At 40.9% G+C, this 12,254-nt stretch overlaps 1 protein-coding gene across 2 annotated transcripts in view; it reads left to right on the forward strand.

The window, feature by feature from the left end:
* Nucleotides 1-989: 989 nt before the first annotated feature.
* LOC102858157 (cell division cycle protein 27 homolog) overlaps nt 990-12,254 on the forward strand; it is a 71,437-nt gene continuing 60,172 nt past the window's right edge. The window contains exon 1 of one of the 2 annotated variants that reach the window (XM_006897808.1): nt 990-1,089. Coding sequence is in view for 1 of the 2 variants with exons in the window: in XM_006897807.1 (XP_006897869.1) it covers nt 1,063-1,089 (27 nt within the window). In the remaining variant the exon portion in view is untranslated. The remainder of the gene's footprint in view (nt 1,090-12,254) is intronic. The other variant, XM_006897807.1, reaches the window with a different exon arrangement.

Below are 12,254 nucleotides of genomic sequence, written 5' to 3' on the forward strand. Positions count from 1 at the left end.
CAGAAGAATAGATGCCTTTGAGTTGTGGTGCTGGAGAAGAGTATTGAACATAGATAGCATAGACTGCCAAGAGAATAAATAGGTCGGTCGGCTCCTAGAGAGAGTGAGACCAAGTTACTTTCTGAAGGCAAGGACTTTGAAGCTATGTCTCACATACTTAGGCATGTTGCCAGGAGGAACCAGTCCTTGGAGGATATCATGCTTGGAAGGGTGGAGGGACAGCACAGGAGAAAAAGACCCTGGATGAGATGCATTGACGCAGGAGTAAATGTGGCAGGTTTGTTGGAGACAGTAAGATTGGCTCAGGATAGGACAGAGTTCAGAGCTATTGTGTATAGGGTCGCAGGCGACTCACGGCACATAACAACAGCAGCACATAACAACAGCAAGGTACCCGAGTTCCCTAGATCTCCTCCTATTTCCCTCTAAATTGAGGTATTTGTAGAATGGATGAAATTATGTAATGAAGTAAATCTGATTAATTAACGTTAGCTGTAACCTCCCCGTATTACTCTGCTTAAAACTGTTGTTAGGTGTCGGTCGTCGAGTTTTAAGATTTTGTTCTGCTTAAAACTACCGCGCACCAGTTCATGAAAAGACTCACTGGCGAATCAAGACCTTGGTCCCGCCACTTAACGCTGCCCTTCAGCTCTGTCAAGCCCCGCCCCGCCCGCTGGTTGCCGATTGGGTGTGGTCCCGTCACTGGGCGTCCATGGGGCGTGGCGTGCGTGGCTGAAGGCAAGCCTGGAAAGAGGAACCTACGCTCTGGGTCAGACTCGGTAAACTCCGGTAACTCTCGACAGTTTCCGGCAGCAGTCTCCGCCTCTGTCATTTCACCTCGACTATTTCCGGTCCCTTCCGGCTCTTTCCGCCTAGCTCCCCACTCACTGCTTTCCACTTCGGGTATTTCCGTGTCCCGCTCGGAGAGGTTCGGCAATCGCTCGGCCTCCCCCATCCCCCGGTAACGGTCGCTGGTGAGTTTAAATGAGCCGGGGCTGGCCGGGCCGGAGCCGCTGCGGGGGGGGCCTGAGGCACTGCAGAAAGTGGGCCTGAGCCTCCAGGATGACGGTGCTACAGGAACCCGTCCAGGTAATGGTCACCTCTTCTCTTGGCCCGCAGCCGCGGCCGGGAAGCAGCGTCTGGCCACTCGGCGGCCTGCTGCGGCCTAGGCCGGCTGTTGCTCCCGCCGCCCCTTCTGCCGGGTCCTGCCTGGCTTTTCGTCCGCCTGGCGGCTTTGCCCGCCACCTAAGCCGTGATACCCCTGGCCCTGCGTTACTGGTGCCCGGAGCCGAGCGGGCTGCGGCGGTAATACCGCCCTGCCCCGCAGCCAACGCCTGGCCAGCCCCTCCTGTCAGTCTAGGGGCCTGGCGGGGCCGGGCTGGGAGGCGAGGGAGCGAAAACTCGCCCCAGGTGCTCTGCCGCCTCCCGGAGGGCGGAGAAGCCCCCCCTGGGTCGGTGCCCCTCGGAGCCTCAATGGTGGGCAAGTTTGCGGCGGGTTTTGGTTTTGTTTTACAGGGGGGGGGGGGGAAGGGTAAATCCAGATTGGGATTTTTAACGTGAATTTCTAATTGGGTATCTGATTTTCTAGCCCAGGTTGCATTTCTCATTGAGTGCATTTTCTGCGGGACAGTTGTCCGACAAGAGAACTCCAGGGCCCGGTGCTGGGGCGCTAGCACCTGTCCAAAAGGGGGAGGAGGGGAAGAAACGTAAATGTGTAGGGTTTTCTCCTTTTTTTCTCTTCCACTGTCACCTGTGATGGAGATCAAGGGTGTGTGGTAACGGAAAGATTAAGAATGGCTCTCCCATCCATTTCGCTGTCTTTGCCATACCAAGGTAGGCTTTGATGCACCTTAGTCTTCTCTGTTGGCATCAGAGAAACCCCATTGAGTTTTGAGTGTGCGGGGGGGCCAGGTCATTTCCCTCCTGCCATCCGAAGATGCTGATTGTAGTGCCCCTTGGTGACGGACCAGATCAGAAAGACGTGATGGGAAGAGTTGACCCCTCTCAACTGCTATCATTGAATCGTGCATTTTTGAAGTTAGAGAGTGAACTGAATTTTAGAAATGATTTCATATTGCCTCTGAGAGGCCTGCAATATCTAATGGTAAATATTTTAATGCATCACTGCTTCCTTAATCTTTCTTCACAGCAATGAAATGCTCATTTCTCCTGATTTCTTGCCATCTTTTCTAGCTCTTTACATACAGCAGTTAGGGCATGAAGGAATGTGGGATTCTGCTTGAAGATCTGTTTCCATGTTAGTTTTATCAATGTTTCCACAGCGCTCTCTTTCCATCCTAATTCCACTATCCAGTAAAGAGTCTCTCTTGAGAGAGTTTTTGGAGGCCTAACATAAAATTTGATACTGCTATCTCTGTCTTTCTAAGTGGCTAGACATACTAAAGTTTTTTTAATTTCTATTCCATATACTTGTGTTTATTAACAATTACTTTCTTTTCTCTGGTCCCAAAATCTTCCAAGTGGGAAACTAGTTTCAATGATAACATATAACGACTATTTAGTAATAATATCAACCTATATTAAAAAATATGGAAAAGAAGATAAATATGTAGCCTAAGATAGTGTCCATCCAGTTTCTTAAAGTTACTTCAGCAGCACTGTTCTTACATATTTTTTAAGGCTTCAAAGTTCAGTGATTTTTGTTTTCCTCTGCTGAACAACTACAACAAAACAAACCCTCATTGCCATTAAGTTGGAAGTGTCTTTAGCTGACCCTCCAGTAGGTAAATTGCATCTTTCTCCTGTGGATCTCCTGGTGTATTCTAACCACTCAAATGTGCCACCTTTGGGTTGGCCAGTGCACGTACTGCTGACAACCATGAGAGCTCCCTGGCTTCCCCATTAACCTTGTGCATCATTCTAGGATGGTGGTGATAAGTTTGGGGTATAACAGCTTTTGCCATAGTGATAAAAATTAGTTTATGCATAGTTAAAAAGACGAAGAATTACTATGGAAAAGAATAATGGGATTTGTTTTTATAAGTATTTTTTAAAGTTTAATAACCATTTGCATGTATTTCGGAAGAAAAGGAAGCAAGTGGGGAAATTACCCTTTCCTTTCTTAGAATGCCTTCTCCTGGTTTGTAGTACTACTTCTTGTTAAGTGCTGTCGTATTGGAACTGACTCATACCAGACCTTTCAGTGAGTTTTCAAAGACTAAATCTCATGACAGGAGATTGCCCCTTTTTCTCTCACCAAGAACCTGGTGGATTCGAACTTTATGTCTTTGGTTTAGCAGTGCACCTCCTTACCCCTGGGGCCATCAGAATTCTCTTGACATAGGGGAAAGAGATGAGAGGAAAGATGAGCAAATGTTTTTCTGGGGTTTTTTTTTTTTTTTTTGTTCTTTTAAGTTTTAACTTGGCCAAAACAGTCTGCTACAGTGTATATGCCCCACAGATGTCTGGTCCCACATAGAAGGTCTAGCATTTCTTTTCTTTTTAATGGTAACTGTTTGGAGAAGACACATTTGGAGAAGTCACCTGATGAAATTGGTTTTTCATGAAAAGGCAAAGCCATAGAGATTTAACTATTATTTCTGTGACAATACTTAGAACTGTTGCATGAAGTTTAAACAAGCTTTTAAAATCACTTTGATAAGCAGTGATAGAAGGATACCGCCCATCTTTTTCCCAGAGCTGCTTGTGATTTAGAACCAATAAAGAGACATTCAGTAGCTTAATTAGAAGCACAGCGTATTAGGGACAACACCACAAAGTTTCCTGTAGCTTGAGATAAAATGTCCAGCTTGGGATAAGATAACTGAGCACAACATCTAAAATGTGTACAAAGAATAGCATAGTTCACATAATTTGGAATTGAAGGTGTTGTACTCTGGAAGAGTGTGTTAAATGACTAAAAAAGTAGCTTTAGTGATAATAGATGTTGTTGTTGTTATGTGCCTTCGAGTCATTTGCGACCCATAGGGACCCTGTGTACAGCAGCTCAGCTCTGAACCCTGCCCTTTCTGAGCCAGTCTCACTAATTCTGACACGCCAACCGCTTGCCCCATTTACTGTATCAATCCATCTTGTCTCCCATTTCACCCTGGATCTTCCTCTCTTGTGCTGTCCCTCCACTCTTCCAAGCATCATGTCCTTCTCCAAGAACCCATCTTTTCTGGCCACATGCCCAAAGTAGGTGAGACAGAGCTTCATAATTCTAGCCTCCAAGGAGAAACTTGGTTTCACCCTCTCCGCAACAGATCTATTTGTTTTCTTGACAGTCCAATGTTATGTTCAAGACTCTTCTCCAGCACAATTCGAAGACATCAATTCTTCATCTGTCATCCTTAGTCATTGTCCGGCTCTCTGATGCATAGCAAGTAATTGCAAAGACCATGGCCTGGATTAGACGTACCTTAGTCTCTAGACTGACACCATTGCCTTTCAGTACTCTAAAGAGGTCCCTGCATGTGAGCAGTATGAGAGTGGACATTTGACTACTTCATCTGCATTCCAAAAAGTTAATGTGTCCATTAATGAAATGCATTAATTTTTAAATCTTTGGGGAAATTCCCTTATATTTAGCTATAATATCTTAAAGATAGTGCCACATAGAACTTAAACTGAGAGACTATGCTTTGCAGTGAATAAAGTTATTGCAAGTACATAATCTTATCCTTTCACATATTAATATATTGACATAGTCTTGATTATACCTGTATAGGCAGATAAAAAGAGACATATATAACCATAAGTCAGTAATTATAAACTATATTATTAAGGATAGAATTTTTTTTAATAGAAAGAACCTAACCCAAACCCAATCAGATGCCAGGTCGGCATTTGAACCACTAAATCAGCAGCTAAAATTGAACCAGCAAAGCAGCAAAAAATTAAGTAATTCAATGATAAAATTAAATTGGAAAGAATGTGTTAAGTCCCTGCTATATGCAAAACATATATGAGACATTCTGAAACCTTTTCTAAAACGAGTGTCAGGAAAATCCTTTTTGAGGAAATGACATTTAAGCTAGAGTCTGAAGGTTGAAAAGGAAACAGTAATTTGAAGAGCATTGCAAGCAGAGAAAATAGCAAGTGTAAAGTCCCTAAGATAGAGCAAAAAAAAACCTGGCATGCAAAGACCTGAACCAAGTGCAGCTGGTGGTGCACAGTAAGGGAGAAAGAAAGAGCAAAAGTTGAGATATATAGGGGGCTAGAGGTAAAGAATTTTGTTTTAATTCTAAGTATGACAAGCAAAAAAGATTTTTAATAGAAATTGGCGTGATCTGATCTGAATATTAAGATCTCTCTGACTGCTCCTTAAGAAATGTAGAGTAGAGGGCAGGGCTAGATAAAAGCTGTAGTCTTAGAGATGACAGTCTAGGCTAAAGTGATAGCACTGAAGTAGAAGAGGTAGACGAGCCATGGGTGAATTTGAAGGATTTTTTTGAAAGTCAGTAGATATTTGGGAAACAGTTCTGATGTGACTTGGAAATTGATTAGATGTGTATATGAAAGGGAATCAAGAAAGGCTTGTTAAATTTCCTTTCGGTGGTTCCATTTGAAAAATGAAAAGCAGTTGTGAAAGGAGGGCAATTAAATATTCTCTTTAGAGCAAATTAAGTTAGAAATATTTGTGGAGACATGAATCTTGCTAATATGTTGAGGGTTCCAATCTTTTTGGAACAAGTCTGTCTTAGAGGAATTGCAACTAAGGGGCTCATTAGAGGCAAAGATGATGAAATTTCAACACATATACTTCCGGTATGTTGCCACAAGAACTAGTTCTTGGTAAAAGACATTGTGCTGGTAAAGGTAAAGATCAGGGGAAGATCCTAAACTAGATTGACAGTAGATTGATAGTGACTGGAACAATGGGCTTGAGCACATCAGAGACTGTGAGAATAGGCAAGGTTCATAGGGTCACTATGAGTCATAGCCAGCAATATCTATCAGCAATGATCTTGTTGGGAAAATAAGGGTGCTAAACAGGAGCAATTTGATAATGCTGTTGGTATATAATCAGTTGCACAAGTAATAAGGTAAAAGTTCAAGAAAGGGAGATTCTTCTAGACTGAAAAAAGGAGGGAGGAGAATTTTTTGAAGTAAGTAGTAGAATGTAAAACCTTAGACAATATTAAAGGTTTGAATTAGTAAGTGAAAAAAAACTTGAGTGGCATGGAATGGCATAAGCATCGGCCTAGAATTAATAATGAGAATGCTGTTTAGGGAGAAGAGAGCAGTAAAATGAATGCCATGACTGGAAAGGGAATTGCAAAGCAGCTGCATAGTCAGGTTTAGGGGATGTAACATTCAGGCTTAGGGGTTTCGATTTCATGTATTGGTAATAAATAATGATTATCAATAATAAATAATAATTACAAGGTTTTGAGAAGCAGAATTATGTCATTAAAGCAATACTCCTGGAAGACTAATCTGGGGCTCTTGGGAAGAAGAAAAGAGACCCTTATGTTGACATACAGGTTAGCAGAATAATCTTGTTTCATGGTAACATAAACCAAAATTCCCCAACCTTAGCTTTATTGACATTTTGAGCAAGCTAAGTTGGTGGTGATGGTGGTGGTGGTGGTAGTCTGTCCTGTGTATTGTTGTAGTTAGGTGCCACTGAGTCAAGTAAAACTCATAGTGACCCTGCATACAACAGATCTATACCCTGTCCTATCTTGTACCATCTTTGTCATCTCCAACACAGTTGAGCCCATTGCTACAGTCATGGTACATCAGTCCATCTCATTGAGGATTTTCCTCTCTTGCTGACTTTCCAAGCTTGATGTCCCTCTCCAAGGATTAGCCTTTCCTAGCAATGTGGCTGACATATAAGACATATCTTTGCCATCCTTTCTCCAAGGAGCACTCGGCTTGCACTTTCTCCAAGACATCAGTTTGTCCTTTCAGCTGGCCATGGAATGTTTAGTGTTCTTCTCCAACACTACAACTCAGAGACATCAGTTATTTATTCTTCTGTCATCCTTACTCATTGTCCAGTTCTCAGAGGCATAACAGATTATTGGAAAGACCATGGATTGAATCAAACACACCTTCATCTTTACTGACAGCATTGCTCTTCAGGACCTTAGAAAGATCCCTGAGCTTTCATCTTTCCCAGTGTTCTACATCTTCTGATTTCCTGGTGGTTTTGTACCAAGGATGTTGATTGTGGATTCAAGAAAGATGAACTCATTGACAGTTACCTTTCTCCATCTATCATGATATTGCCTATTGGCCTAGTAGAAGGGACCTTCATTTTATTGATGTTGAAATATAATCCCTAATGAAGGCTATAGTCATTGATTCTCTGCAGTAAGTGTTTCAGGTCGTCCTTCAGCAAGCAAGGTTCTGTCATCTGCATAAAGCCCATTGTTATTGAATCATCTTCCGATCCTGATGCCACATTCTTCTTAATAAGATCCACATTATCAAATGCTTTGCTTAACATACAGAGTGAGTAGATACGGAGAAGGAATACACCTCTCATTCACATCTTTCTTAATTTTAAACTATGCAGTATTTCCTTGCTCTGTTCGTACAACAACTTCATCTAGGTATAGATTTTATATAATTAGTGTTCTGGAATTCCCATTCTTCTCAGTGTTAGCCATAGTTTATTATGACCTGTGCATTGTAGGATGTTTTATAGTGCCCTGGCCTTCACCTGTTAGATACCAGTAGCACCCACTTTCTATTTGTGACAATACAAAATGTTCTCTACTAACCCCTAGGAGACAAAATGATGCTTGTGAACTAATGATACTAGTCTGTAATTTATGATGTGAAATTTCCACTCTGATATTTAAATAACAGCTTTTGTCACCTGTTTATTTTTAGTCTTTTGAAAAAACACATCTATTTTCTTTTTGACAAGGACAGCATCAACAAAATCCTCAAATTTATATAGTCACATTTAAGTCTGAATTAGTTGTACAATTTAAAGAAGTTCTTTTATACTTAAAATCCTCTTTGGGAAGAGCTAGCAAGTAAGGAACTATGAAATTTAATTTTTATGCTATTGATTTCTCTTTTAAATAAACAGGATCTAGGATTAACTCATTAATTTACTCTGTTGTCAAATTGATTCAGACTCATGGTAGCCCCCTGCATACAGAGTAGAAGTGCTTTGTAGGGATTTTCAGGGCCTTTTGGAAGCCAATTATATATAAGCCAGGTTTATCTCTTTGAATACCTTTGGGTAGGTTGACTGGAAGTTGAGCACTTAATTTTTGAGGGAAGGGATAAGAATGCAGTGGTCTGTTTGACTTTATACCTGCTCTTTAACAGCAGTTCGTCCATCTAGCTTTTGATTTTTAGATCTCTTTGATTTGTTTAACTCTAGAGATGGTGTACTGAGTGATACTAATTTAGGGAAAGGCTCACACCAGCAGTTGGACAGAGGTAAATGAGTAAGCAGTGAGCTGATCTTAGCCTATTTGTCATCAGCTACCAATTTGTAATGCCTTAGAGAATAATCTGTACCATTCCCTACCCCTGTGAGAGACTCAGGAACTTAAAGGTGATTGAGCAGAGTGGTGATGGAGCTCTGGAATATTCTCCTAGGTGGCAAGTTTTATAGCTGGCTGCTGTCACTGTCTCTGATGCTCCCAAGAATTAATGAGAAGAACAATACTGTCTGAGCAAAGCTTAACATTTTTACCAGAAATAGATAGTCTGTTGAATTTGATTCTTTTTCTCTTTTCACTTTTTAATTAAAAAAAAGTATTCTAAAATTTTTTTTGGTCTCTGTGTGTATGTATATGTGAAATTTTCTTTTTTTTCCTCAATTTTTTTTCTTTCTCCTTCACCCCCCCTTTTTTATTATTAATTTTAATGAAAGTTTAGAGAGACTTTGGATTTCCATTCATTCATTGTTGCACTTTTTCTCCCTGCCCATCCCTCCACCCTACATCACTCTTCTCTTTGAAAAGTAAAAGAAAAATTCTTTCATAGTTATACAGTCCCTCCCCCCAAGTCCACTCCACTATGCAGCCTTCGTTCTGGACTCCTGTCATGACAATAATACCTAATCATATATCACTTTTCTACAGTTCTCTTCCTCATCTGTTTCAATGCAGTATACATACTTTATCCCATCTTTCTCAGTCTCCCCCCAATCCCCATGTCAGTCCCATTTTAAAACAGTGGCACTGTGCAGTATTTGTCATTTTGTGACTGAGATATTTCACCCAGCATAATGTCCTCCCTGGTCACCCATTTTGTATAATATTTCATGAGTTCCTTGTTTTTTTGGTGTTTTTTTTTAAATTTTGTTTTATTAATTTTAATGAACATTTACAGAGATTTTGGATTTTCATTCATTCATTCATTGTTGCACTTTTTTCTTTACCCCCTTCCCCCAGCGCTCCTCTCTTTGAAAAGCAAAAGATAAACATCTTTGTTGGTGAGTTGCTTGTTTTTCAATGCAGTGTAGTATTCCATTGTGTATACCACAGCTTTTCTGTCCATTCATTTGTTGTTGGGCACTTAGGTTGTTTTCAACTCTTTGCTTTTGTGAACAAAGCAGTGCTAAGCATGAGTGTGCATATATCTGCCTAGGTGGTTGTGATTTCTTTGGGGTATATTCCCAGTAGTGGAATTGCTGGATCAAATGTTATTTCTATTTGCACCTTTTTGAGAAAGCGGCATACTGCCTTCCATAGTGGTTGCACGTAAAATTTTCTTCATGGTTAAGGTTCCTAGTGAAACATTTGAACATTTTGTGACTTAAGCAAACAACAGCAAAACCCTCACTGCCGTTGAGTTGACTATAAATCATAGCAGCCCTGTAGGTTAGAGCAGAATTGCCTATGGGATTTCCAAAGGTGTAAATCTTTCAGAAGCAGACTACCTCAACTTTCTCCTGTGAATCAGCTACTTGGTTTAAACTCTGATGACCTTTAGTAGCTAGATTCTTTAGCCACTCTTCTATGAAAACTTGCTTGAAATATAATGACTACCATCAGCAATGATCCACATGTCACTCCATTGTACGTTTTAATGGTCAAAGCTAGTAACTTAGCTACTTAGAACTCAAAGAGGTGGGGGAAATATTGTAATGCCCATTAACTGTTACCTTCCTGTGCTCTGAGCTCTTTATGTCTCTTAACTCACTGCATCCTTCCACTAACCCTTTCAGGGAAAGTACCATTTACATGGAGAAGTAGAGACTTAGAGTCAGTGGAGTGACCAGAATTCTTACCTAGCTAGTGTGATTCCAAGCTTATCCTGTTAATAGTCACCATGCTAACCCATTGCTGTCAAATTAACACCAACTGTTAGCAACCCTGTAGGACTGGGTGAACTATCCCAAGCATTTCCAAAGCTGTAAATAAATCATTATGGAAACTGACAGACTCATCTTTCTCCTGCAGAGTGACTAGAGGATTTGAATCAGCTTTTCATTACCACCATGCTACACAAGTTAAGATCAGGGAAAGTATTAGGTAAATAACATAAGCTGTGCTTGAACATGGCAAATACTGTAAGGTTGGTTGCAAACAAAGAAGTTTGTAAATCAATCTCCATAATAGTCTATGTGTTTCCTACTGCCAAAGGGGCCCTTTAGAGTAGTGAGAGAAGATCTTCACCCTGAAACCCACAGCGTCCCTTTTCAGCAGGAAGTAGCTAAGAGAATACGCCGTCCCCTTTTCCTTATGACTCAGGGTGAAGTCTCTCTCAGGGAGGAGTGATAGGGAATGGCAAAGGATACACTGACAAAGAAGATTAATCAGAACTGGCTTTGACAAGCACTGTGGCATTTGGACAAGAACAAACTGGGAGGAGGGTAGAGAGAATAGTGCAACAATGAATGAGTGGAAGCCCAAAATCTCTGTAAATGTTTATGAAAATTAATAAAATATAATTATAGAAAAAGAAAAAAAAAGAAAAAAAAAAGAAGTTTGTAAGAAGTACTGCATGGTGGGAAGATTTCTGGCAATGACAGAAGAGATATATTTGATTTTAAATCACAGTGCAGCCGATTAGTTGTATTACCTAGTCAAGTGGAAACCTTTCATAGAGTGGTTGAAAGAATTTAAGATTTTAATATATATAAAACAATTTGAATGATATCTAGTGCACATTAACTGCTTGGTTGCTGTTAACTAATTGTGAGGATGTGTACATGATATATGTGCAAATGATTGGGCACTGGACTGCTAACCAAAGGGCTGGTAGTTCAAATTCATCCAGGGGCACCATGGAAGTATGATTTGGCAGTCTGTTTCAAAGGTCACAGCCTTAGAAATTCTATTGAATGTGGTTCTATTTGGAGTCATCGTGAGTTGCAATTGATTTGATTGTAACTAACAACAATAATAGGGAGCTTTGGCGGCCTAGTGGTAAGAAGCTGTGCTGTAATCCCAAAGGTATCCAGTTTGCATCGGTCAGCTGTTCCTTGGTAGAAGGATGGGCAGTCCCCTCCTGTGCAGTTTTGCTGCCTCTGAAAATGCACTAGAGAGTCAAGTATGAGTTGGTTCCAATTCAGTGACACACAGTATGTCATCAGGATTAGAGAAAGATTCGTTAACAACCTGCATTATACAGATAATACAACTTTGCTTGCAGAAAGTGAAGATAAATGGAAGCGCTTATATAGCCTTCAGTACGAATTACATCTCAACATCAAGAAAACAAAAATACCACTAAACTAGTAGACAACATTATGATAGATGGAGAAAAGATTGATGTTGTTAATGGTTTCATTTTTCTTGGATCTCCAGTTAACACACACACTGATAGCAGTCAAGAAATCAAAAAACCTATTGCATTGGAAATCTACTGTCATGGATCTCTCTAAAGGAGATTTCTAAGGCTTTTTGTGCTAAAGAGCAAAGATGACCATTTAAAGACTTAAGGTGCAAGATCATTTCACATACTTCCAGCATATCATCAAGAAGGACCAGACCTTGGAAAAAGACATCATGCTTGGAAAGGTTAGAGAGGGTCAGAGAAAGAGAGAAACACCTTCAACCAGATGCAGTAACTATAACAGTGGTGTTGAGTATATCAGAGGTGATGGTGGCACAAGATAATGCAAAGTTCAAATCTTTGTTCATAGAGTTGTTAGGAGTTGTAGTTGACTTGACAGCACCTAACAACAACAGTAAACCAGATAAGAAAAAACTGTTGATGAATATTTTGTTATGTTTTTACCACAATTAAATAGTTTTGCGAACATGGCGCTGCGAGCCGCGCGGAGTGTGCGGACCGCGGCCTGCTGTCTGCGTGCGCTCTCGGCGTCCCGCGCGGCGCTGGGGACCCGGGCCTGGCGCTGT

Source organism: Elephantulus edwardii, unplaced genomic scaffold (assembly GCF_000299155.1).
Source record: "Elephantulus edwardii isolate Elephantulus edwardi_28Jun2011 unplaced genomic scaffold, EleEdw1.0 scaffold00216, whole genome shotgun sequence".
Taxonomy (NCBI): domain Eukaryota; kingdom Metazoa; phylum Chordata; class Mammalia; order Macroscelidea; family Macroscelididae; genus Elephantulus; species Elephantulus edwardii.